The 27,043-nt window shown below is 39.2% G+C and overlaps 1 protein-coding gene across 2 annotated transcripts; it reads right to left on the bottom strand.

The window, feature by feature from the left end:
* Positions 1-443: 443 nt before the first annotated feature.
* On the bottom strand, positions 444-27,043 carry kcng1 (potassium voltage-gated channel, subfamily G, member 1). 2 transcript variants are annotated; one of them, XM_054609550.1, is made up of 5 exons: positions 26,977-27,043; positions 26,743-26,792; positions 10,955-10,992; positions 3,516-4,349; positions 444-1,901 (listed from the first exon to the last, which is right to left on the bottom strand). In XM_054609550.1, exons 4-5 carry the CDS (start codon positions 4,293-4,295, stop codon positions 1,122-1,124), a joined length of 1,560 nt encoding a protein of 519 aa, XP_054465525.1. In that variant the 5' UTR covers positions 4,296-4,349; positions 10,955-10,992; positions 26,743-26,792; positions 26,977-27,043; the 3' UTR covers positions 444-1,121. The 2 variants fall into 2 exon arrangements, with proteins under 2 accessions (XP_054465525.1, XP_054465526.1); XM_054609551.1 differs by lacking the exon at positions 10,955-10,992.

Here is a 27,043-nt window from a genome sequence, read left to right as displayed (position 1 = left end):
TTTAACAAATCAATTGATTAACGGAAGTTTTAATCAAAAAAGTTAAAAGATTTGTCACATTCCACCACTGATTGATGCAATGTTTTCCTTTTGCATGTGTGTAATGACACTGTGAATGCTGTCAATGGTATTGGATATCTGCCAAATGTGGACTGACTGTTTTTATTGTGTTCAATTTGGTCCCCAAAACAATTTCCCCCGTGGGAATATAACATTTAGAGTTAAACAGAGAAGCAATAATGAAACAGAATTCTGTTTAAATCCACTTTAAGGAGAGAAATAATTATAAACAGCTATAGACAGCAACTGCAGTAATTACAAGCACAACAATGTTATCTTCAATGTCCAAAAGTATTCAAAAATTGCATATGGAACTTCAAGGAGCAGAAGACGGACAATTAATACATCATAATTAATATGCGGATGCTCGCAGTGCTGGGGGGGGTCAATCAGGAAATAATCAATGGACTGAGGGTCACACTTTAGTATTTCATTTTTGGGACTTAACAAAAGCAGAGAGCATCTTCCATGACGTCACACTGGTTAGGAGCACATGACATCAACAAATCCATTAAAATGTCTGCAGAAATCAGAGATGAGAATCATAAGTACACTACGCTCTAAAGTTATTTCTTTTGTCAAATGCACACTTAAAATGTCAGAATTTCATCATGTTGTGCTCGATTCTTTCTGGTTTACTGTGTTTTTTTCAGTAAATTGGACTTCTATTTGATATTCTGTGACCATGTAAGAATGTTTCATTAACCTTTAAAATCATTAACCAATTGTAAATCTTTTGAAGGGAAACATTAATTAAATACTTAATAATATATATATTTTTTCATAATATTCTTCTCATCCTCTTCCCCCGTGTTCATTATGTTGATCCTAAAGTACACTGCTACACAGCACGGCTGCATTTCTGGGAAGAAAACTGTATCTCGTTTATAAAGAGTTCTCTCTCCTCCCTTCTAAATAGATTTCCTAACTCTCACTCCTGTACTTTATTTTTCAGTCCCCCTCTCTCTCTCCTCTTCACACCCCCAGTTTTTTTTGTAGCCGCCCTCCTCTTCTTTTTATGTCCAAATCCCAGTTTTTATGTCCTTCCCTGTCTGACAGTGTCAGTCGTTCAGGTCTCTTTTGTTCGTCGACCCTATGGGGAAGAGCATGTCACTCTCTAAAGAGAGGTTGCTGCCGAGGCCGGCCATGCGGCTCCGCAGCAGAAAGTGTGTCCTCCTCTGCAGCACCCTCTGCTGCTCCTGCTTCAGCTCCACGTAGGACCGCGAGAAGGTGTGGAAGATGGAGGTGACGGGGAAGGCCATGAGGAGGATCCCGCTCAGGATGCTGCTCAGAGCCACCACCTGTCCTGGGATGCTCCTTGGCACCATGTCCCCATAGCCCACTGTTGTCATGGTGATGACGGCCCACCAGTAGGTAGCAGGGATGCTGGTGAACTCCTGTGTGGCAGCCATCTCATTCTCAATCAAGTAAAGCAAGGGGGAATACAGTGCTATGGCAACGCACAGGAAGAGGAGGAGCAGTCCAAACTCCCGTGTGCAGCGGCGTGCTGTCAGGCCAAGAGTCTGCAGGCCCAGCGAATGGCGAGCCAGCCGCATCACATAGAGGATACGCAGGGCCCTCAGGACCCGCAGCACCAAGCCCACTTTGTCCAAGTAGCTGTTGCCGGAGCCCAGGCGCTTCTCTCCTTTGGAGGTGCTGTCCACCACCAGGGTGATGTAGTACGGCAGGATGGCCACCACGTCTATCATGTTCAGCGGCTGCCTGAGGAAGGCCAGCTTGCTGCGGTCTTGAATGAAGCGCAGGGTGAACTCCAGGGAGAACCAGGCCACGCACACCGTCTCCACTATGAAGATGTTGTAGCACATCTGGGAACACTTGCCCTGGAAACGACACTTGAGTTAGCATGGTCATCATCAGCATGTGCATGTGGTAGCTATAGTCACTAGAGGGAACCACTTCTATGTGAAATCAAGGAGCTAAGCACTCTGGGATGCTGCAGTATTGCACACAATGTGCAAAAATGTTTCTACAACAAACAAAATAAATAAAGGAAAGATATTTGCCCACCATAGATAAAACTCAATGGCACAATGCATCTTATGCATTTATTTGTACAGATTTTTTAGCAATGTCAGTTATTATTTAATGTATGACAAGTGCCATAAAAACATAGCAACTGTTACCTAAAAAACTGTCCTTTATATTGCATGTTTTAAGCTTTTGTTGGAAAGCTTTTTGTTTTGTGTGACACAGTGGTGATGCTGAATCAGTGCTTGGCTGACAATGCTCAAAGCATTTCAAAGCACATGGCACAGAGCCTTTGAATGCGGTCCATATCAGGGCAAAACATCATTATGAAACACACTCCCACAGAGGAGGAGATGGTTGGAGTAGACCCGTATAAGCACCTGAAAACTCCAGTAGACCTGTTCTCACTCCGAGAGAGAGGAACACTTAAACACTTTTAATGCAACACATTGTTGTCTGGCTGCAAGAAATCAGATGCGGCGGAGTTGTTAGAACGCGATTACTGACACTTTTAATTAAAAAGCCGAGCAAAGCAGGTGCAAATGCAAAGCAAGTCAGGTTGAATATATTACTGTAACCTCATCAGTTCAGTTGTTGTATTTCTTTCATTTTGTTTTCATTATCCCTGTAACCTTTCCCAGAACATTGACTGATGATTGGCTTAATGACTGTACAAAAGATGATGTTAAACCAATCCCCAGTTTAAATCGCTTAATGCATTGGAGCTCCCAGAAGCCACATGATTAAATGAAAGGTAAACCGTTGAGATTTTTGGTTTCCTTCTTCACCCACTGACAGTCCCCCACTTATCTGTACTTGATTTCCTGAGTGTATACATGAAGTAAAAGTAGAACATTTGAAAACCACTAGAACATTTTTAAAAATGGAAAGCAAAGTGGTGGCAGTTGCTCTCCACTTCCATCCAAAGTAGACATTTCTACAAAAAAAAGAGATTACTAAATTCATTAAAAACCTGTTTGCACTTTACTCTGCAAGAAAATAATGTGTGTGGCTCAAATATTTCCCTTTAAATTTGACTCAACAGCTTTGACTGTATTAATCACGATTTTGATTGAAGTCAAACATAAATATGAAAGCAGATTGAGATGTCTTGGCAAAGGCAAAACCACTTGCTTTCTAAGCATCAGGCTGTTTTAAATGACATGACAGATGAGACATGCCATCATTAGAATTTTCTAATAACTGCTTTTCAGAATAACATGTCAATTTTCCTCACAAATGTGTTTGAATACAGCTCAGACAAAGCCAATCTCACCACAGTGTTGGGTTCAAATGTTCGCTGTCTTTACTTTAGTGTGTCTTTATTTGGTATGACAAATTCCCAACAGACAGACAGAAGTTGTGTTGGGTCATGTCTTCACTTTTACTTCTCCTCAATGACATGACAACACTTGACTCTGACAACATGTTTTGTACTGTATCTTAAATGTCATTAGACTACTCACCGCCTCCTCCTCTTCCCTCATGGCAGGCATGGTGCTGATGGAGAGGTTGACGGCAGTGATGGTGACAAACATCACTGACAAACAGGCAAAGATCTTCCCCGGCAGGCCCGAGTGAGGCCTCTCCACCATGTCTCTTAGCTTGCCCATGCACCGATTGAGTCTGGACTCTGCTGCATTCTCCCTGTGTGCACTGTCTGAATCCAGCAGATCCTCCAGGAGTTCCTCCTCCTCCTCCGCTCTCTCCATCGCTTCAAACTCCTCCACGCGCTGCAGCAGACGCCGGCGACAGCACCACTCCAGGCTCTCCTCAGGGACCCCCCAGTAGAGCAGCTCTTCCCTGAAGGAGAGGGCGCACATCTCCCTGAGGGACCGCAGCTTCCCCGCTCGCAGGAAGGTCAGGATGGTGCGGAAGGCACTGGGGCTGCGGTCGAAGAAGAACTCATTGTGTGTGACGTCATAGTCGTCACAAATACCCATGATCTCGTCAAAGCTGCTGCAGAGGTGCAGCTGGCCCAGACGGGACAGGGGGAAGTCCTCTAAGGTGGTCCAGGGCAGCTGGTAACGCAGGCCACCCACATTGATGATGGCGTGGAGTTTACGGGCGCCGGACAGTAGGGCGTCGTCATGGAGGGAGCTGAGCTCGGGGGCCCGCTGAGCCCTCTTGTAGAAGGCCCCCTTTTGAGCCTCCTCTTCTTGTAGGGGAGGTGGGTTGAAGGAGGAATCAGAGGCGCAGCTCAGAGCGCTGTAGTCGTAGTCGGAGCCATCACCCATCAGGGTCATCTTTACTGGTCCAGTCACATCCCTGTGCTCAACCGGTCACCATCACACTGTCACCTTCAGAGGGGAAACAGAGAACGACCAGATTAGTCTGACACAGAAGGGCATTGTATCTTACAAATTAATTAAAGGGCCGTTTATGGCTTTGATTTATTAAATAGCTTCCTTAATAGTTTAAAGTAAGCTTCTTAGACTCATAGGGACTGTGTGATTAGCAGTAAAGAGTCGCTTCATTGTCGTTGTTTTTATGTTCATATATATATACACTTTTGCATTTTTATATTTCTGTGTAAGAAATAGTTAATGTTTATCCTTTTTTATTCTTGGACCTCCTTGATTTCTTTGTTTATTTATCTGTTTCTGTGTATTAGTGAGCCTAAGTAACCGGAGTCAAATTCCATGTATGCGTATGCATACGTGGAAGAGACGGATGAGTAAGACGGATGAGTAAGACGGATGAGTAATACCACGATGCATTATTATTGCAGCAGGAGGCACTTAGATTGTTGAGATGTAATTTCTAAATGCCACATGAAGACATAGTCATAGATATTATATTTCAAGCAGGCTATAAATATTCCACCACCAGACCTCTGATATTGTTAAGATAAGACAAGGAATCTCCCATAAGCCACATATTAATATGAGTACTAAAGCATTGTGAAAACTTTATCTTAACAGGTAAGGCACATATGCTTGTCTTTAGTTAGTTTGTTTATTGTAAATCAGTGCAGTTTTTTTTTATAGTGGTTAACCAACCTTGTTTCAATGGTTAAACAATGTCAACCCAAATTTCAGGTAACATCAGAAAATCCCTGTCATGGTCAAACTTTATTAAAGCTCTGAAAATGCATCAGTGTTCCAGTAGTACAAAAGGGTTTTCAAAAAAGGAACTGTTTAGAACTGCGGTTTAGTTTTTCTATAATGTTAGTCAAGTTAGATCAATTGACTGTTTTGTATGGACAACAGTGGAAAAGATTGGTCTCACATTGAAATACCACAAACTGTATAAAACAGGGAGGTAGTCTCCGTGACGTCACCCATTGATTTTTGAAGTACCATTGTGAATCTCAAAGTGGGTGGCTTCAATCGTCGCTATCTTTGCAAAGACGAAACAGCTTACAAATGGAAGCATTTTATGGTCTCTCAACTGCAGTCAGCATGGCAACGATGACATCAGCCATTTTTTCTACCAGTCTGTAAACATTTCTGCCATAAAGTTGGATATTAACTTATTGGTGATCTATGGGGATTGACTCGCTTTTGGAGCCAGACTCAAGTTGCCATTCGAGGAACCTCAGTTTTTGGAACTTTTAGCACTGGCTTCGTTTTTCCACATCAGAGGTCGCCACAGAATTTTTGCTGTGAAGACTGATACCACTCTTACTCTCATCTAATTACGTAGCAGCAATCACGTGTCGATAGCTCAGTTTAGCTTATGAATAAGACTGGAAGCAGGGGGGAAACAGCTAGCCTGCAGGGCAACCTCACTGCAATGACAAGACGAGCAGCATGCAACTCCCTGTAATCCTTTGATTTCGGCTTTTGTACAAATTAAACAAACCAAATGGAAAATGTTAATTATTGAGCTTTAGAGCTGCTGGTACATGGATTTAAAAAAAACTAAAAAAAACTGTGGAGAGAACCAGGCTTCATGATAAGTGCATGAACATGAGGGATGTATTGAATGGCTCATGACACTCTTGGAAGGAAAAACAATTAAGCGTGTTTCCCAAACTGTGAAATTACTGAAAATTAAATTCAGCTTCCATACCCACAACCTTCATTCACAAAGTGCATTGCAAAAGCAACATGTCTGTGCCATTATCTTATCAGTATGAATATGTCAGTTATGCGTCATTAAACATGATCACTGATCCTGACACATTAGGCATCGAGGGATAGCAATTTAACTCCCAACTGTGTGCATGAACATCTGTTTCGCACAGAAGCCTGGGAATTATACATAATGGCCTGATGTTACACTGGCTGCTGTTAGATAATTTACTGATGTAACTGCTATGTGCAGCTTCTGAATACACCGATAATTCCACAGTTTTTCTCGCCATTGAGATGTTTTTCCAAGCAAAACCAGAGAGATAAATCAACAGAGAGAGAGACAAAGAACAATGTATCTAAAAATAGGAGGGAGAAGGGAAGAGAAGATGTTTACTTTATGTCACAAGTGCAGTGAGGACCTCATGGCCTGTGTCCAAACTAATTTAATCAATTACAGTAATTTAGGGGGAGGCAAGTTAGCCAGTCAGGAATTAAAATGTCAGTGTCTCTGGTTTTGCTGCACCACCAATTGTGGGTCAGGAAGGAGGCCTCCGTTTCTAAAAACGGGGATGTGAATGTGTCACTGAATGGTTATTAGGCACCTGCACTGTCAGCCTCTGTGAGTCCTTGATTATAGCCAGCACCATCTCCCACCCATGAAATTAGAGCAAACGCTCCAACACTCTGCCTGGCTGTATTAACCACACTACGTCCTAATGGTGTTTCATTTTGGGCATTATTTAATAGTTCACATGTAGAAAAAATGCAAAACATTTAGAAAAATCATGGAGGCTTAAATGTGTGCACGTTTCCCATATTTTTGAGTAATATTATTTTCTATCAAATCATCACTAGTGCCACATAATAAAACCAACACAGAAGAATGAAAAATAATTCCTCAAAACAGTGTAAAATCCCTCCTTTTTGCTGCTACAAATTCTCCCTCCATGCGGCAGAGGTTATTGATACGCCTACAATGCACCACCAGTGTGGATGTGCACAGGCCTCTGCCACTCTCCTACTAGATCAAATCACACTTAACCCCTTGAGGCTGTTTGATTTCTCCCTTTAAATCGACTGTGCTTTTGCCTCTCCGCAGTCACAGGAGCATTTTTTTAAACTCCTTTCCGTTGTGTTGCGCCTCAGATGTCTCCTCTGGGGGACGAAGTCTATCTCGGAAGGAGAGATGAAACACTGCAAAGACAGCGAAGGCTGTTCTCCCCTCCAGATCGGCTGAGGTCTGGCCTCTCTCTGTGCCAGCGTTATCACAGCTAAGCCACAGGGCATGTTCTCCAGATTGCCTGGTGAGTCACTGGGTTGTGAGTCTCTGGAGCCTGACTGCGTTGAGCATGTAATACCCACAGTGCCCTCCTCAAGAGTCTTTGGAGAGCTTCACTACTGCCAATATTCATTGAGATGATTATAATGAGCATAATAATGATAACGATCTCTTCAAGGTCAATGGAGAGCAAATCTTCAAGAATTCTGAAGCCTTTTAGAAGTCTAAGTCTCTGCCGAGAAATGAGTGCGACATTCCTGTTCAGTATGGATGCTCGTGATTTATAAAATCTATTTAAAATGAACAGGTGCAAAGTATGTATCCCGCAAAGAGACATGAATTGCTCAGTTATTAATGATTACTATTTATGGCTGCCTATCTGCATTCTGGTAGAAGGGCTGTGCAATTTGCAGAGAGTCAGAATTAGACAGATTTTTCCAATCCGTCTCTGAATCGAGGATTTGCAATTCAATGACTCAGTCTGTGAAACACAAACACATGGTAATTAAATGACTGATCAGTAATTCTGATGAAAATCTGAAGCTCAGAGACTTGCAATTAAAGGAAACATATTTAACAGCTGTTAGCCTTCCGGTGACAGCTGTTCAGAGTGCCGTCTTATTTTCTTGCACATAACCCAAGAACCGTATCTATTCTTATTGGCATGGTAACAATGTATCCTTGTAAAAGAATGCTCTTTGTCAAGAGGTTTCAGAAATGACAGATGTCATCCTGTGCGCTCCCTCTCTCAGGCTAAATGACCATTAAGATTTAACGATTTCCCTTTGTTTCCATTCACAGCCAATTCTACTTCTATCTCCTTAACAGCTCACTTTTCTCTAATGGACCATAAGAGGGTGGTTTTCCAGAAATGGACTTGAAACCACCAAGACCCAACTTTCTCTCTCTCTCCCTCTGGGAATTGGTTAAAGGCTGAAACAGTCAGGCATGCCAGAAGCATTTCTAACCCAGGAGCCCCCTGCCTTACAGTAATTCCAGCAGGAATAGTTGTAAACATAAATGTCTGTTTTGTGTTGTTAGTGGGCAGTATTAATGCATGCTGAAAACCCTGGAAGAAGCTATAGCTCCAGGGCAATATGTGTCTCCCTAACTCGAAATGTGGTCCACCACAATGTGTTGCTCAGTTTCTGAGGTTGCCGAGAAGCATGCGGTGGATAAAATGCACTTCAATAACGGGCTATGTTAGCAATAAAAATATTTATTTTGTGTTTTGTTAACCATTCGATCCGCAACCCACACATGCGTTTGAAAATACATCTATCTTTTTTTTTTGTTTGTTTTAAAAGCTTCATGATCATATTTTAAATGATGAAAAAAACATTAACCTTTTAAAATGGCTTCAAGTATTTTTTTTTCATTAGCATCTTTGGGTAAAATGTCACCGTAATAAAGAGCAAATGAGAAGCATCACACCTCTGTCATTTTCTGTCTACAGTTTATTTCCCAGCCCGTCCCCTGTCTGTCCGTCCTCATAAAGCACTTCATCCCCCATTCCAGGTCAGAGCCGACCCACCAAATCCCCACATTTCTGCATCACTGCTCCACATCATGCCTCAGCGGTCCTGTTAGCCCTAACAGACTGTGACACACAGTATCTAATTAGCCTGCAAAACATCTCATCACCTCAACTTTACACCTATATACTCACAATCACTGTATACTTTTGGATGATTGGACACTCACCATATGCGAGTGTTCAACTAACTCGATTATGTAAGGATTGCATAACGTTAGGTTCTCTGCATTGTGTTTGTGTGCATTAACCAATTCACGCTTTATTATCTTTTTGATGCCCTTTTCAAGTTGCTGTCAGGTAAACAATTTATTTTTCACAGGCAGCTCATGAAGGTGGAGCTGCATGTGAAGGCAGGCACGAACTCATACCCGTGAAGACCTGACTGTCTGTCACTCTAGATCGAGTGTTTCAAAGGATCTCTGCACTGGGACACATTGCAGGTCCCTGTGAGTGAGGTGACAGAAGGTACAAGCAGTGACCGGTCAAAGAGACCTGACGGAAAACTCTTAGCACCATCAAACTGAATGAAAAAGTACTTTAGTTGATGGGATGGATTAAATGGACCAAACAAACAACCACACAGGGCTTTCCTTTCTGGCTGGGCCGACGGATGTAAAGGGAGTCTACATGAAGAAATAAGATTATTGTTTGATGGGCAGCACTTTAAATGTTTGGTGTTGATTGCAGAAAATTACAGCTTCCCTGTCACAGGATATGACAGGCAATTCCATATGGAAAAAAAAAAAAAGAGCAAGTGACATTTGGACTTTGGTGGGAATAGGTCCATTGCTCAGTTTAGAGAGGATATGAAAGAAGCAATCTCATTAAAACACAGACTTAATTCAATACCTGCAATGTTGTTTGCAAAAAGATGTGATTGTGAGGAGAGAAAATAACTGTATTCTACTTGCACTTTCAAAGCAAATCCATCACTCGAACTTGTATTGAGTCTGAGCCTTGACTGAAGACCTCTTTGTGTACCCACTGGTGCTCCTGGGAAATAGTGTTACTGGTGGGACTGTGACTCTTCAATCCACACTAATGAAACTTGAGGACATGTATCCCAGATACCTTACACATATAGACACCTGGGAATAGCAGACTATAATTAGTTTGGGGCCCCGTCTTTGTGGGGGAGAATCAGACTATTAGCTATTAGAACGGGGAAAAAGTAATTAGTTCATCTCATTATGGTCACAATTACCTGTAGGAGGGAGAGAGGATGATCTATTACGTATCATATATCACTGATTGAGAGTCTAAGAGAGCCATTTATGTAGTGGACTCATAATCACATTATGGGGTATAATCTCACATTCTTCAAATGAGACCATGTGCCGTTTTGAAAATGATCTCTCGCTGAAACATAACATCAGCCACGATTCACTGTTTGGACGACTTGAAGTGGCTCTCAGATTCAAAAGTTTCTCTTGCATCAATTTTCCTATTGAAATTAGAGGCTTTTGGTTTTTTTAAAGTGGTTGCAATTTCAAAAGCCTCTGTAAACTTATATAGAGCATGGCAGAGAAAGTGTCTCTCTACAGCAGTGAACCTTGTCTCTGGTGAGATATCAATAAATACTGACTGATCATAGCATGCTGCAGCCTTGTTACCATGGTGTAGTGCAGGGTATCCAGTATGCAAATCACTCATCTGTTAAAAACATATTCCAGATAGGTCAAAATATCCAAAATAAAATAAAGACACTTTTAATCGAAAGTGGAATCTTTTAACAATCCTTCTCTATTTAAGCATTTAACAATAAAAACTGACTGGTTTTAGAAAAGAGTGCACTGCTTAATTCACAATTGTTTAGTTGAATAGTAAAAAAAAAAAAAAAAAACATCCACAAAAACCGTCACTAATTAAATACAGTATCCAAACAATGATCTTAATATCAACCCTAATCAGCTGCAAAAATACCAACTTCTCTCTGTGAAAACAAGCACCACGCTGCATGTGACAAGCTCTCAAAGTGTGACCTACAACTACAAAAGTGTGTCTTAGTGCAAACCAACGGCAAGTTTGACCACATGCAAATTGTGAAATAGAAAAGAAAATACTCACTGCGCTCCAGAATCAGTTCCTCGGCTGCTGTTAGTTTGCTGAAGGCGATGAGAAGAATGCACATGAGGGAAAACATGAAATCTGTTTTCAGGTTCTGCTGCTTCCTCATTTACCTCTGCTCCATCAATGCACATCAGGCACTAGGCTTGTGGAGTACGAGGCGGTTATTTGATGATCATGAGCAACAGGCTGCCCTCCCATCCCTCTTTCCCTTACTCCCTCCTTTTCTTTTGCCTTCGTCTCTCCCTCTCCCTCTTTTGCTCAACTCCTTGCTTTAGCGCTGACATCAGAGGTGGGTGTGCCATTAAACCAAAAGCTTTTGAGAGAAATCCATGGCAACCACCATCTAGAGAGCCGTGCATTCCATCCACCCTTTAAATGAGAATATTCCCAGTCTTTTGTTTCTTAATTCTCACAAAAGGTTCATATAAGTCCGGTGGGTTAACGGACTGAGGGGGAGGGAGGGAGGGAGGAGAGGAGAAGAGGAGAGGGCAGATGTAGGCTGGCTCAGACTCACCAGGGTGTCCAATTTTAGACAAGTGGTGGGAAATGCTATCATGAGGTATGATGATAAGGAGGAGGAGATTGCTCATACAGGGATTTTTTAGCGCCACCAGAGCAAATGCTCCCTTTATGTTTCTGCTTCATATCATTTTCTCCAAATGGCCAAAGAAGTGATGTCTTGTATAGACAAGACATCACGTCTGTCATATCATCTATAGAGATGATATGACAGACGGTAGTGTTTACATCAAAAGGAGGAAATGGTCATACTGTCCAAAGTGATTGAGGAGATGCATTTTAAAAGAGAAAACAATATAAAATAAATTTCATATGCCTGCATAACAAAGCATTTGCTTTTCAGTATGCACGGCACGTCCACATTTTGTCCACTGAGCATTACGTGAATAGTGTGTTTGGGTCCATATTACCTTTATTGATCTACCTGTCTAGAACTGAATGGAAACTGCAGGAGTAAACACACATGGCTAGTCTATCTCAGTGTATTATTTCCACTTCAGTGCTGTAAATACCCATAATGGGGAGGTTAAAAACCCTTAATGTGCATAACTGTTTTGGTGCAGCTCTTATTCTCTTCCCCAGCCTGCTGTGTATGACTAATGTTTAAAATATATATATATATATATATATATATATATATATAATTTTACGACTGTGAACCAAGCACTGAGTGTGTGTTTTCATAAAGAGATATATTGTAAAGGAAAGGAAGCATGTAATTCATGTGAGCTATTATGTCTCAAGAGCAGAGCTGTTTTCTAGCTGGGTGACCAAAGGCAACTAAAGATAATGAAACCGACCAAGAATGTGAACAACACATCCGTTGCAGAACAAAATCATCAAAAAGACCATCCCGAAGGAGATTCTAAAGTGCTGATTTTATTGAGCAATTTGAGAAATGTTGTCTTTTTGTCAAAATAAACCAAGTTAAATTATTATTATCTGCACGCACTGTTGCATCCACCAGGCCGCATGTTGATTTTGTTTTGACCGAGCTTAGACAGCACATAGCCAGGCCACCGTAGCAAACCAGATATATGATCATGTCCAATGATATCAAAACTAAGAAGCACCACTATATTCCAGACATCCTTCATATGAGCGATAACAAATGCTGTAATGAAAAGTTAAATTACAAAGAATGGGAAAGGTGGGATTTTCCATTCTTTGTAATTACTAACTGGTCCTGACTGGCAAGTGGCACCTTGCATTGTAGACCCTCCCATCAGTGTATGATTGGGTATGAATGGGTGAATGACGACATGTAGTGTAAAAGCGCTTTGCGTGTTCGTAGGACTAGAAAAGCGCTATACCAGTACAAGTCCATTTACCATTTACAACATGTGTGAATGTCAAACCTAAGGACTCAATTGATTTTTTTTAAACACTAATTGTTTCTAACCACTTTTAGCAATGAAAACCAGGGAGATGGTCTTGATAACCTGTGTGTCTATTTCAGTCTGGACAAATTAAAAAAATGTTTTAAAGTGGTGGACCGACCAGAACCAGACCAACATTGTCATCAACAGAGCTGGCCTGCTTACGAGTCTAAAAATATGTGCTCACTTTCATGTTACAGCTTTTGGTGGCAAGATTGTGCATTTTTTAATTTTAGATCAAAGATGGCTTGTTGTTCATGACCAAGTCTTGATATATGCTAATTTTGGCTTAACACTTGAGTGGGCCAGTTAATGGGTGTTAACTGAGGCTTACTTAGACTGCATGGCACAAACAAGGTGTCTAAATTTATTCTGAAATCACATCAGTAACAAGTCCACCTTTGCTGTATTTGCAATTCAAAACTATTAATCACAGTACATTAGGATTCAGGCATGCTGCGTTTCAGTCAGATTTAAGTACTACCTGGAATAGAAAATCTTCCAAAAATGAAAAGAAGAATCAAGCACTGAATGTTTTGTGAAGTTGTTTCACCAAGTCAGCCCCAGCAGTGATTGCACCTACATGTGTTTGCCTGTTGATTTGTTGATTGCTAATTAGGCTACTGATACAATTTTAACACATTTTGTTCTGAGGATTGATGTAGCCCTCTCTATGACTATTTTTTTTCCACTGACATTTTTTGCAGGTGGTGTATTGTGGTCTTTCCACTTTGTCCAACTGTTTCGAAAGAAAAAATCTTCTGAGCCTCCGGAATGTGGAGAATTTGTGCGGCTTAATAATCAAATACCATTTTCAAGACAGCTTTTACCTCCAAAACCTCGGAGATGAAAAGTAATTCCTGTGACTTCCTGACGGTGTTAAAGATACTTGACTCAAGCTTACGAATGAAGAAAGCAGATGTGGCTCAGTTTTGGTGGACATGACTCGTCATGCTCCTCTACTTGATAAATGGTTAACAAACTGAACCCTTTCTGATCAAACATTTTTAAAGTTATCCGATTCTTAATTTAGGAAAAAAAAAAAACATGTCCAAACTCTTATTAATGTGGCTTTATTTTTGGTCCACTAATTAGTATGTATGGTGTGCCACCAGGCTAAATAATTGGGTCACTGCTGTTTTCCTTGTGCATTATTCTAAAGGAACTTGGTAACCACCAACTCCTGGACAACAGATGGTTTTGAGTGCAAGGCCCCATGTCTGTGAACCACAGACATAGATCCTGTGAACCACAGACAAGATACAAAACTAGCCAACTTAACTTGCAATGTTAAGTTATCAAGGCCTTAATCGGATATTACCCAGACTTGCACTATAAAGCTTACAGGATAAAGTGTGTTTAATGTCATTTTTTAATGAGTCAGACTGGTTCATAGTTGTGTAAAAAGGGTTTATGTTGTGGTCAGATTCTGTGGCAGCCAAGTTTCTCCATCAGCTGTATTTCAACTTTAATTTCCCGGCAGTGGTGCATTAACAGCACATGACATTGTGCTACTGTTCAGTCAGACATCTTTACTTATTATCGATTTTCCAAAGAAGTTAATCCTAATTGTTTTTGCAAGTGTTTATGCTGCTTAGCGAGAGGAACCAATTTAGTTTTTCAGTGAAGTCTTGAGAGTGGCTGCTTAGGTCTTTGTGAATTTGCTTGGCCACTGCGGTCTTCTGAGGCAGGATGAGGCTGTGGCACCAGAGTCCCTATTTCACTCAGCACTCTGAGTGATGTCAGCTTTTATTGATCTAAAAGATTCATCCTTTGGGTTTGATGGAAATACTTGGAACCAATAATAAATACAGAGCTCCCCCGTTTCTAGAATGACTTTTTTTTTTTTAAAAGCTTGTGGTTCTCATTAACAAAGCGTGCTAATCATTTAAACATGTCCAAATCTCTCTGTGTTAACCCACTGACATTTTAAGAGATTATGAGACAATCAAGACTAATTAAAGCCATCCATGTTTGTCCTCTGTTTCAACATGAAGAGAGAACGAGGTGAAGAATTTGTGGGAGGTATTCGTTCAATATAAATGGACAAGTTCTTTATTTCCATGCAAACATGGACAAACAAGCTCTCTCACTCACATAATTGCATGGGTTCAAAAGCTTTTGTTCCCAGCCATTGTCATCAGAGAAGCTGAAATGGCTTCTTTGTTATTAGCAGGGCTTGCTCACTGCGTAGTTGATGCTGGTAGTGCAGCAGCCCTGATGACATTCATTTAAAATAAAAAAAAGTAATCAACAGCAAAAGTTAGACAAAGGCCTTGTTATCCCCTTGTTTTAACTTACGTTTTGACCAAATGGAAACATATTCCAGGAATTGCTGCTTGGGGTTCTCAGAATGTTATACAGCATGCCCTAACCTGGCTCTGATGAATTAAGAAACTGAATGAGCGTAGGAGGGAAAAATGAGATTGATCATCTCATTTTCTCATTAGCAGACCTGTTGTGGCAGGAAAAGGTATGTTATACTCTGCCAGGAGCAACACAGAGGTCGATACAACAGCAGCAAGGTATAATGTGCAACCTGCAGCAATGATTACATTGGATCAGAAACACAGTGGCTTTGCATAAACCACATACCTTCTTAGTGCTCGTGAATATACATTTGGGTATCTGAGCTACCATAACGACTTATAAACTGTGAAATAAGACAAACAAACAAACTCTCCTTCACATATAGCAGGTCCAACAGGAAAACAAAAGACAAGTTGGTTTGCAAGCAATACCCACTGCTAATAGTGGAACTCCAGTTATTTGACATGTTTTTGTTTTTTCTTCAGGAAAACATATCATTTTCAAGCTTTATGTACCAAATAAATATCCGTAAAAATATTTATGCTTTGCCGAATACGGTTTCGGCTCCACCCCCTAGTAAGCTAACAAATGTAAGTTAAAACAAGTCAACGTTGACTATTGGTTTCACACTGGACACAAAAATGGTCTCTTGGGTAAAAGACAGTTTTTTGTTGGACCCGTCCATCCACCCCAATGTCGTACATCACCTGACTTCCTTAGAGGCAGTCCTGAACATCCTTGCTCATGATTACATGAATTATATATGACTTGAGATGAATTATGTTACGTAGGTAAAATTTTGCACGGTGAGTAAATGTACTTATTTGCTTCACTATTTTATGAAATAGCTCAAAAACCGTTGCATGATTTGCACCATCTGTAAAAATCCAAATCTAACGCGGTTCAGGTGCCGAAGAGGCGCAGCTGCATTTGTTTGACTGAGATCAGTAATAATCTGAGCTTTACCTTGCAAACTCAAGAGAGTTGATTTAGCATTTGCAAGTGTAAATATTGTAACTTCTTTGAGTGTGAGTGGGAGATAAAGATAACCTCAGTATGTGCTGGAATCAAATAAGAGAAGAACGAGTACACAGTATAGCGAGACCGGCTATCACCGAGCGGAAGAGTCGGAACACAATATATGACAGTGTGGAAACGTGTGGGATGTGCTGTGACCTCAGCCTATATCTGACAGCTGCCAGGCCACAGTGTTGGTTCAAACAACACACTCTTCATGCTAATCACATGTAAAAAATAAATAAATAAAAAAAATACACTCTATACATCTACCACTAAGAATTGTATGTTGAGTTCGAAGATATACATTTTTGGGCCCGTGCAATCCGTTTAAGAGAAAAAAAAAAAAAGCAAGACTCATTCAATTTATTTGGTTCAAGGTCCAAATTAAATCCTTCTAATAGAAGATATCCAGGAAAAGAAAATATTTAAAAAATATTTTCTCTTTGATCATTTGTGTGATGACACATTTTCACCCCATCATGAAATGTTAAATCGTCCACCTGGACGCTCTAAAAATTCCTTCTTCCAGTAGTAGCCCAGGGATTCTATTTCAAACCCATTTTTTTGGCAGGTAAAATGGTCCATCTGTTGGGTGAGCCAGTTTGCATAGTTCCTGAAATATGTGCTCCTTTTGAACATTTTCCTTTTGAAGTAATGTCTGATTAAGCATCGTTATAAAGACTGAACACACAGTGGGCTCGAAAAGATTGAAAGCAGCCAGGTCAAACTGGATGAAGAGGTTGGTGCTAGAAATGCCACTGTTAGTCTGATTCAAGTGCAGGGTTTAAAATCAGCTTGATCAGTAAAGCTTTGTGTTAAAAGAAGCACAGATCTGTAATCTGTAAAGTTCTTACATAGAGCAGTTATGCTGCATTCCATTTACCTCGGAAATCAGAAGTCTGAGCCGAAGTTACTCAAGTACGGAAAAAGACATTTGGACAGTTGTTACCCCTCAATTGCCATCGGGTATTTCGCACACTATTGGTAACGTTTGGGTAAAAATAACTACTAATGTGGCGTTACTTAAGTACGGAAGTTACGTGACAAATAAATCAATGTTTAGTTCTGGTTTCACATGGAACACAAACAGCGTTCTCCTGGATGAAAGTCTTGGGTTTTTTCGAACCCACCCATCCACCCCAACTCTACCCTATGTAGACTTTTTGGTCATCTGGTCCCCTTACTGTTATTTGGATTACATATGAAATGATTAAGTGTGTTATATACAAATTATAGGCATTCGTTTTCATAGGTATAGCTACAAACAGAGTATGACAACTGCCTTCTTTCAGAGAGCAACTGGTGCCTTAAATTGTATTAATGTTTTAATAGAAAGATTAGGATGGAACACTGGGGAACCAGAGAACATCTCCATCTAGAAGGGAAGTGAGATGAATCACATTGCAGATTGAAGGCAAGAATCATGTTCCCAGTCTAAAATCAGTCCAACATACAGTCTCTGATGGAGTCATTAAAATGTTAATGTGTAGATTTGAAAGGAAAGGTATGGTGCATTGCAGCAGTTAAAGCTTGCATTTCAAGTCATTTCAGGGCCACATGCATTATAAATGACTAAAAGACATAGTAGAGAAATTGAAATAATAATAGCTAGCTCCTTGCCGAGGAGATCCCATTTTATAAATGATTATGGACCCAACACTATTGAAATGTACACTTAACGATTGTTATCCTGGGACTGACTTTTTCCTATTGCAGAATTGCACAAGGTCTTACTAGCTTGTACATTTATTTCACATATTTGTTATCTGTGATTACTCTTATCTTTTTCAATATACCTCCTTTTTAGGCATTTCCTTAGTGTCTTCTTTAAAGGGTGTCTTGTCTGTTGTATACAATGTTGGGGAAGAATTCTATTTTGCTTCCATAAATATACAGAGTTTGTACTAAGGTCATGACAATATATTAATCTTGATTATATATATATATATATAAAATTGGGATCTTGACGGAATGAATGATGCATTAGCACCAAGCCCATTCTTTCAAAATTTCAACTTCTGCCGAGTGTAATTTTACCCTCTCTTTCATAACATGTTTGCTTGCTGTGTGAACAGAAGAGCACACCAACCATGAAAGAGGATATCTAGAGATTCATTTTTGCAAAGAATTTAAAAGATTACCCTCATAGTACGGAGATCTTCCACCGTTGGAAGCAGTGACCCTGGCTTTTACTTTTACAGTCTGACTCAGCACACCTTTGTCTGTTCACCAACACAGACCCCTTAATGTGAAAAAAGGAAGTTTACCAGTTTCCTCTCTTTCTGAGACTCTTTGATTGAGTCTTCAAAGAATAAATCAATGAAGGGATCAGGACATTCTCTGTCACAAATTCAAGCTACAAAGGCAGGTAAGCTGTAGAGATCAGAAGGTGAATATCCAGTTAAGTGGGGAAAAAAACAAAAAACAAAAAAAAAAAACTCTCTGTTGCCTTTTTCAATGAAACGTGATTTTGAAATATTAACCGCACACTCATGACAAAATAAATCAAAGGCGAAGTTACCCTGCAAGAGAAAAATGCTAATATACTATGTCACCTTACCTTGTGAAACTGTCCACTGATTAAAAGCATCCATGTGCCTCCCGCTCTGAGGTAAAAGTTGTGTTTAATGCAGGTTGAGAGTTATGTTGTCATTTAGACTGAACTGCAGAGAACCTGCTCTTGCTACAGCTTAAATTGTGTTCTGGCCTGTTACCTTCCACCCTCTGAATATACCTTATCTGAAAGGCTATAAATCCAGTCTTAAGTTTGCCACTGCCACTATAAGGTGATGAAATTACAGGTTGTGAATAAGGGAGTCTGAGTGTTTGTGCTTCACAGTTACAATTGTGTGATGGAAATTTCCCTCCTTCACTGAGCACATTTTTCCTATTGTTCTAAACCAATTCTTGATATAATTTTTAATTTAGACTTTTCTATCAACAATATGTCATTTGACCAGCATTTGGCTGTCCGGAGAGGATTTGATCTGATTTTTCAGATCATAGCTGTGTTAAATCATATTTTTTGAATTTTGAAGGCACAGATAACCTGCTGACTGGGTCAGATCAGAAAATGCTTTGATATGTTGATCTGGAAGGTAGTTTTAAATGTGGACTTTGTTGTACCGTTACCCTTGTGGATTATAGATTCACAAATTAAGCAGATAATTCATATTAGTACATTTTAACACAGTCTCCTTAGAATCCAGTCTCAACATGGAGAAATGATCTCTGAACTTACATCTTTATATATGCTTAAATGAAAAATATTAAATATTAACTCTCATGACCTCTCATGGGACACAACATGAATAATTCAATTCTTCACTGCTTTTGTGCATACATTTGGATATCTGGAGTGCCTATCATCCCGCAATCTGTATAATAGGACAAGCCAGTCAGTTTTTGTAGGCTGCCTGGAGAAAACATGTGATTCAACAAGCCATTCAGATTTGGCTCACCTTCATCTCTTGCAGGTTTATTGGAATAATTAACCAGAAAATGCCCACGTCTCGACAGCTACCTTTGCAAAAGTTGTACCATGTTTTCTCGCATGACAAAGAGACTGCAATTAAACTAAAATCTGTTCCTTTGTTTTATGTCCATAATTCTGGTAAAGCCCTTTGCCCGACATGACATGAGAATAATAATAAATGCACCAAGCGCTACAGCCGTTGGTGACAGAATGCAATTATATCACTGTTTCACTTAAAAGAAACCACAGTTGTCACGGTGATATGATAGCCACATATCTGCTGTATCAAACGTTGATGTCAGGAGTTCACTTGGCTTGATACCAAAAATAGCACAAGGTCTTGGCCTAGCATACGGTTTTGTCGAGTTGAAGATGCTGCGACGGCAGAATAATGATTTGTTTTATTTGTTCTGTTTTTGCCGAGGACAAAATGTCTTATTTCCTCCCTTCCTCCTCTCCAGAGAATTTTTAATTCAGCCTGACCTGCATGAGTTTATCCTTAATTCCCTTAGCAGGTTAATCTTGGTGCTTAGATTGCTGTTAAAGCACACAATACAATTAGCAGGCTGATACACAGACTGAGGCTTCAGATCTGTTGTTTATGTCAAAATAGCTCCCAAGGAATTATTATTACATTTTGGTTGTATCATGAGGAAACATTTTGAATTACAAAACTGCAACTGGCAAAACTGTTACATGCTGTGAACTTTTCTTTTGTACTCGATCAAAGCCCTCAGCTCAGAACACCTAAATTTAAAATATCAAAAACATTTTGACGAGGTGTGCCTCTATTCATTTAACTTTATTTAAGCCTATTCATTTTGTTTTGGTCCAGTGTATGTGGATCCTAAATTAGAATGCCTTCAATAGAGCAAGATGCAGGTTTTTAAGACATCACAACTGAAATTGCTCTCAGTCCCACTTTTCTAGCTTCATATGCACATCTTCTAACTCACTGGAGTTACACTTAATCCTTAGTTAATCAGGACAGCCCTGTACATTTTTCATCTGCTGCCACTGAAAATGAGGGCTAAATATTTCTTCACTTGCCTGTTTTTTAACTTGAACTGGCTCTGTTAAGTTCATGTTCAACTACTCCTGCTGCCACCAACCCATTTTCCACATCTCCATAACAACTTCATGCTCATACAAGACTTTCCAGCTTACTCAGGTGTTTATTATTTTACAAATTAGTTCTCCTCAGAATTAACAAAGAACAAATTCGTAGTTTTGCTGGCTTTCATTGTCCCACTGGATGCATTACATTACAGTCATTTAGCAGATGCTTTTATCCAAAGCGACTTACAATCAGTAGGATGCTAGCTCTTTTCTCTTCATTACTTCTTTTCTGGTTCTTCTCCTGCTTTCAGTCTGAACGACTGTATAACAGTAATTCCCTTTAACTTGATTACAGTAATTTAATGTTCTCTACTGTGCCTTGACCATTTTTGGACCGAGACGTTTGGTGCCATAAATATAACACAGGTCACACAAGAGTTCAAGTATGAAACCATCACCAGATACAAATGTAATACCTTATATATACACACTGTTTTAATCTTAGCTGGACATACACTGATAAATGCAAATCCTGATTTAACCATTAATACTATTATATAAGCATTGAAAAAATCATGTCAGTTAACTTCAGGAATCTTGGAGCTCAATCCACCTGTCAAACTATGGCCTCTCATTAGTTTCCAGGAAGAAGAAAAAAAAAAAAAAAAAAAAAAAAAAAAAAAAAAAAATAGCTTCCTTCAGAAGAAACTGCTTTCCGCAAGAAAATTAGGATTCCTACTGTGCAGCCAGCTCTTAAGGATCTCATCCTGCTGACGGGGAGCAGCGACCTTTGGCTCGGCAGCGAGCAGCAGGACTCATTCCTGTACAAACAGAGTCATCGGATCACTCGGGGAGTTGTGAAAATGAGTAACACATACTGTACATCCTCTTGGAAATGGCATGATAGGTCACTCTGGCACAGAGGTCAGGCAGCAGAAGGAGTGCATCCATAAATATAGCTGAGAAGTTCCTTTGAAGATCCAGCCGTTCAAAGACACTTGACATTATCTGTCAGTCAAGAGCAGCATTCGAAGTTTTGAATGTCTGAATGAAGGCAAATCATGGATTGATTGGTGAGGTTTTACTCAATTGCAGAGCCTTTTACACCCAGGATGCGGTGAGGTGGATATAATGGAGTAGGATAGAAACAGCTGTATGCAGAATTCAATATCAGACCTTAAGACCACGGGGTTAAAGGAGTTTAATTTATTCAGGCTCTTGAGATTATTGTGCCTGCGTGTGAAGGAATAATTGCAACCAGTGACAGTCAGGTGCAGAGTGTAGCTGCATGTATTATTGTGAATTTATTCTCAGGAATGTAAAGCAGGCAACCTAGTTTAGAAATTATGTTTATACTGTATTGAATTATATTGGCAGTTATGTCGTGGTAACAAATGTAATCGCAGGCTGGTTGTTGTGGTGGTGGGGAGTCTAACCCTGAACTTGGACACCAGAGTCCGAGGTCAGCCTGACTGCTGTTTGTGATAATGTTTAGGCAACAAAAGCACTTTGGGAGAGATTGTGATTTCAGTTAAATGTCAATATTTCAAGTCCCTGAGATTTCTTTCTGTATTTTTTCTTTAAAATGGTGCAAAAAGAAAACAGTTACAATGATAGAAATAGATAAAATACACAAGGGAAAAAAAACAAAAAAACAGGGGGTGTACAGAACTTAACATTATACACCTATAAAACTAAACCTACAATAACTTATTGTCACAATACTTTTAATAACATCATGCAGTTAGCGAGATTTATATTCATTTAATAATTGAATGTTTCAACAGAAATATTTCTCTCAGGAATTGGTGGAGACCAAAAACAGATCGGGTAAATACTGAATGCACATCCGTCAGGTGGCCAGACACACAGGTCAAATGAATGCTACTGTTGCTCTGTAACTGCTGGATGTGTAAATATTGTAAGCAGAGGCTTGCAAACAAGTTTGCCATATCACAAATGTTAGTGTTGTTTTAGCAACCTGGTCCTCATGCCCAAAAGCTCCAGGTTAGCAACCCTGTGGTTAGATTATTAAATCAACTGCTGTTTCCAAGGTAACGAATGATCTCAACTCTTATATGGTAATGTGTCACAGAATCACTTTACAAGAAGAGACCCGAGTTTAATTCCTATTCATAGGATGGTCATCTAATTTAAACAGAACATCAAGAGGCCAGCTCCTCAAATTGCCAAAGTGCAAAGGTTAACACAAGACTTTGCAGAATTATCCATTACTATTTAAAGAATTGTTTTCAGTGAAGATGTAAATTTCCTTCGTTTTAAAGGTTAATTCAGTTTCTATGGATACCACTTTGTTGCTATGTGACAGAATAAAACTATGAGTTTGAGATTGTATGTGGCATATAAAAAAGGTATGTGATGCATGTACAGAGTATGTGACGAAGGGGAAAAATATTGCTTTTGCAAATTCCCATTTGACAATAATATGGATATTATCTTTGCAGAATCAGTCTTTGGTGATGACAATTTCAGTATATATGGGTGCTATCACGTTATTTCAGTAACATGTTATAGATTAAATGCAAGGCTATCTAGTCTGTCCTGCAAATATTCACCTCAATTTGATTTTGAATTATACCGAGGTCAGCGGTGAGGATAACCATTCCCTTTAGATTGAACGCTGAATGTGGCCTGTTTGTCAAACGGCTTAGAATAAACGAAAACCCAATTAGTCAGGGTTCATTTAATCAATGAAGCTGGTTCCTGCTTCTCCCTTGGTTTTCAGAACTATTTGAAGCCTCTTTGTTTTTGTGATAAGGCTTCACAAAAACACAGTCATTAAAGAGAGAGCACATGAACATGCCAATAAGTATTATCCCCCCCCCACACACACACACTTTCCTTCTGTTCTGCTTCTCTGTAAAGACTACTTATAGTGTGAGAAGTCGACGTCTGCTGTCAGTGTTAAGATGTCAGTTTATAACTCAGCAGGTCTGTTGATCACTATGGCTTTGATTATAGCTGTGCAAAATAACAGCTCCCCCTTCCTCTGCCTGCTCCGCTGTGTGCCATTTAATGGGCTCCTTTGTTTCTTTGATCATAGTTATCAGCAATGGATTACTGGTAGAACAATGTTCTTTCTTCTGATTGGTTGGTTGTTAATCACACCCAGATATTCATTAATTTAAATGTATGCTTTCTCCATCAGTATAAAGTTAATCAACCCGCGCTTTCAATGTGAAATTATGGGAACTAGCATCTGATGATAGATGACATTATTAATGTAATGCCATTCTTATCATAATTTCTGTAAGTGTTGAGCTTGTGATAACCTTTCATTTATAAAGATAAATGCATAACAGTAATCAAAACAAGACTGTGCTGCAGAAAACTCACTGAGAAACAAGGTTTTGACTCAACAGTGATCACTGTCAGCCATTCAATTCTTCTAAATTTGAGCTCTAAACTATTTGTAGTGCATCAGTTTTGTTTTGGCGCTTGACCAACCGAGGCCTCTCATGGGATGTCAGCGGAAGCTTTTTGATACCTTTCCAAACTCAGAGCTTCGGATGATCATTAAAATGTGTTATTTATTCATCTTTGTACAAGGTTATTCGCACCATTTGGACTGAGATTGATGTTATCAGATGCATGTCTCTGCTGGATGTAAATGAGGTCTTGGACTCATTGTATAAGTGAGATGAAGGAACAGGAGGCCTTTGGTGTCTGTTCTTAACTCGGCAGATGGTCCCCCCTCCTCTTTCTCACGCTTTGCTCAAAGACAATATGGACTTTTAGAAACACCCAAGTTGGATTCATGATGAGAGAAAGGCCAAAATATGACAAATTCAACATTACTGAAATATACTGTTTGTTTCAGGACTGGACTGTTCAAATGTCGGCTGGCCCGGCTGCATCAACAAAGCAAGAGAAGCTCAGGTAACAACATAACACACTCAGAGAGAGCGACATCATTCCATGCTCAGGTAAACATTACTACACTTAATCTTCACATAGAAAAGAGTTGTTTGCTGCTATTTCAATGTTCAGAATGTTAAATACAACTCATTTAAAAGGCTATGCTTCTCACTTTTACAACAACTTCACTGCTTTCATCCTGATAAAACACCTAATTGTCGTTTTTTGTGTTCATATACATTTTGGCGTTTATTTCCAAAATGTGAATAAATATTTGTTGCATAACTAAATAAATCAGAATAAGCAATTAACAAGCAATATAGTATATTAAATTGGTGTAGAGACATCCTGGCATACCAGCATAGCTTATAGTGAACTCATTAATTGAAATATATTGGGGTGAGCTCTTTCATTTGTCTGTGAAACTGAGAGGAAGCCAAAAGGAAATTGAATGTTATTACCCACAGCTCTTGGATTAATAAGTAATTAACCTCTACCACCCTACCAGACACAGCAAGGGGTTCATTTTTAGAGACTCATGTGAATTGGTTCAAACCTACCTATTTTACATTCTAGTGGCGGTGGCAAGGTTTCCAACATGACAATATAGATCATAAACACATATTTACTAGCCATTTTTACCAAAATAACTTACATTCAACAAGATTTTTGTGTTTCTGAAGAAAACTGAAAAACCAAATAAGATTTTAAATGACAAAAAAATTCATGAAACTGATTACTTTTCAATATGGCAATTGTTAAAAATTTGAATGAAGTTGTCTCCTGAAATACGCCTGTGTGGTGCTGATTTGTGTGAGTGTACTGTATGGGGCAGAAACAGATTAAAAAATTAAAAAATAAAATCACGGTTGGTTTGCCGATAGGAAGATAGAAGTTGGTAAATGGTTTGATTTTGGAGAAGAAACCACTAATGCCACTTTCCTTCTCCTCTGAGACATGGCTGCAGCTGAGTGCTTGTGAAATGTTAGAGGAGATGCTGACAAAGATCTATGCAATTTGTTTTACGGGCAGCACTTCATACTGGACCACCAAAAACACTCCCTCTATGCAAGCAATTAAACTTGATATGAGATAAAACTGACATGATACGAGACTAAACATATTGTGAGCAAACACCTTCACACCATCAATTTCATGCTGCTTCTACCGAGATGTAAACAAACAACAAATGAAGCACATGCACAAATAATGCACATGCGCAGATAACCAAAATTTAAAAAAAAAAATAGTCATGTAAATTTTAAATCCAGATACCCACAATTGAATATATTGATATCAAGAATGACATTTCTGGATATCTGCCATAGAATATTAAAAATGACTATCGTGATCTAGATATCTCATGAGTGCAGCCAGTAGATGAAACTATTAGGACTGAGTTTCGGGCCAAGTCATGCCCATGATGTGCTATGACTTGCAGTTTATCAATGATCATAATGTGTGTTATTGGCCTGAGGTGGATTCTGGCAGCCATTTGAAAATGCATTATTGTAATTATAGGCTACAAAAAGCCATTCATGTGTATTGAGCCTTCAATTCCAGGTATCCACAATTGCATTTTTGATATCTCGAATGAGCATTCTGGATATCAGCAATTTATTTTTTATTGGGAAAAACTCCAATATCAGCAATCTGCAGTCCAATTGTGACAAGTCATAACTGAAGTGAGCCATTTTGGCATATTACTACATTTTTGGATACCCAGAACAGAGATCCACAATACATCTGTGGATATCAGCAACTGCATTGTTTCTAGTCATAATTTTAATCGTATATATGAAATTGCATCTTTACTTATAACGCCAACTGTTGATCTCCACACTGACATTTTACCTTTATGATGTCATAATGTATTTTGGTTATACAAAATGACATTATGGGTATCTGGAATGGGTTTTCATTTTGGATGTTTGAAATTAATTGGATAGTAGATATCTGAAATGGGATTATTTCATATACAATTGATATTGTAGATATCCAGTATGAACATTATGGTTATAATAAAAGCAATAGTGAATATCTGAAATTGAAAGACCAATACACATCAATGGCAAAAGTGATGTTTTAAGGAAATTTTAGGAAGCTCTTCATGATATACCTTAGCTGAAGTTAATTACACTTACCGCAATTTCTGTAGTAAACAGTCTCAAAGGACGTGACAGCACATAGACTCCTGAAAAGGAACACAAAGAAAAAAAGTTAAACATGTTTGAAGTCAAACTACCAAGATTAATCTAGTAAATATTTTAAATAGACAGGCATCCATTTGTAGCGCTTATACAATAAGCATAGTAGTATAGTACAGCTAATTACAGTACATTTTAGTATTGTTTTCATTTTTTTGTTTTGTGGCTAACCTTGTAAACATGATTGGTTATCACCAACTTGTTCAGCAGTCATGGTTCAGTCAAAAAAAAAAAAAAA

This window comes from Anoplopoma fimbria, chromosome 12 (genome assembly GCF_027596085.1).
Source record: "Anoplopoma fimbria isolate UVic2021 breed Golden Eagle Sablefish chromosome 12, Afim_UVic_2022, whole genome shotgun sequence".
Lineage (NCBI taxonomy): Eukaryota > Metazoa > Chordata > Actinopteri > Perciformes > Anoplopomatidae > Anoplopoma > Anoplopoma fimbria.
Note: the sequence above shows the minus strand (reverse complement) of the source record. Positions and strands in the feature narration are given on the sequence as shown.

Coding starts and splice junctions, on each gene's coding strand:
- kcng1 (XM_054609550.1), bottom strand. CDS start 4,295: ATGACCCTGATGGGTGATGGCTCCGACTACGACTACAGCGCTCTGAGC. Junction 1,902..3,515: donor TGAGGGAAGAGGAGGAGGCG/GTGAGTAGTCTA, acceptor TGTCGTTTCCAG/GGCAAGTGTTCCCAGATGTG.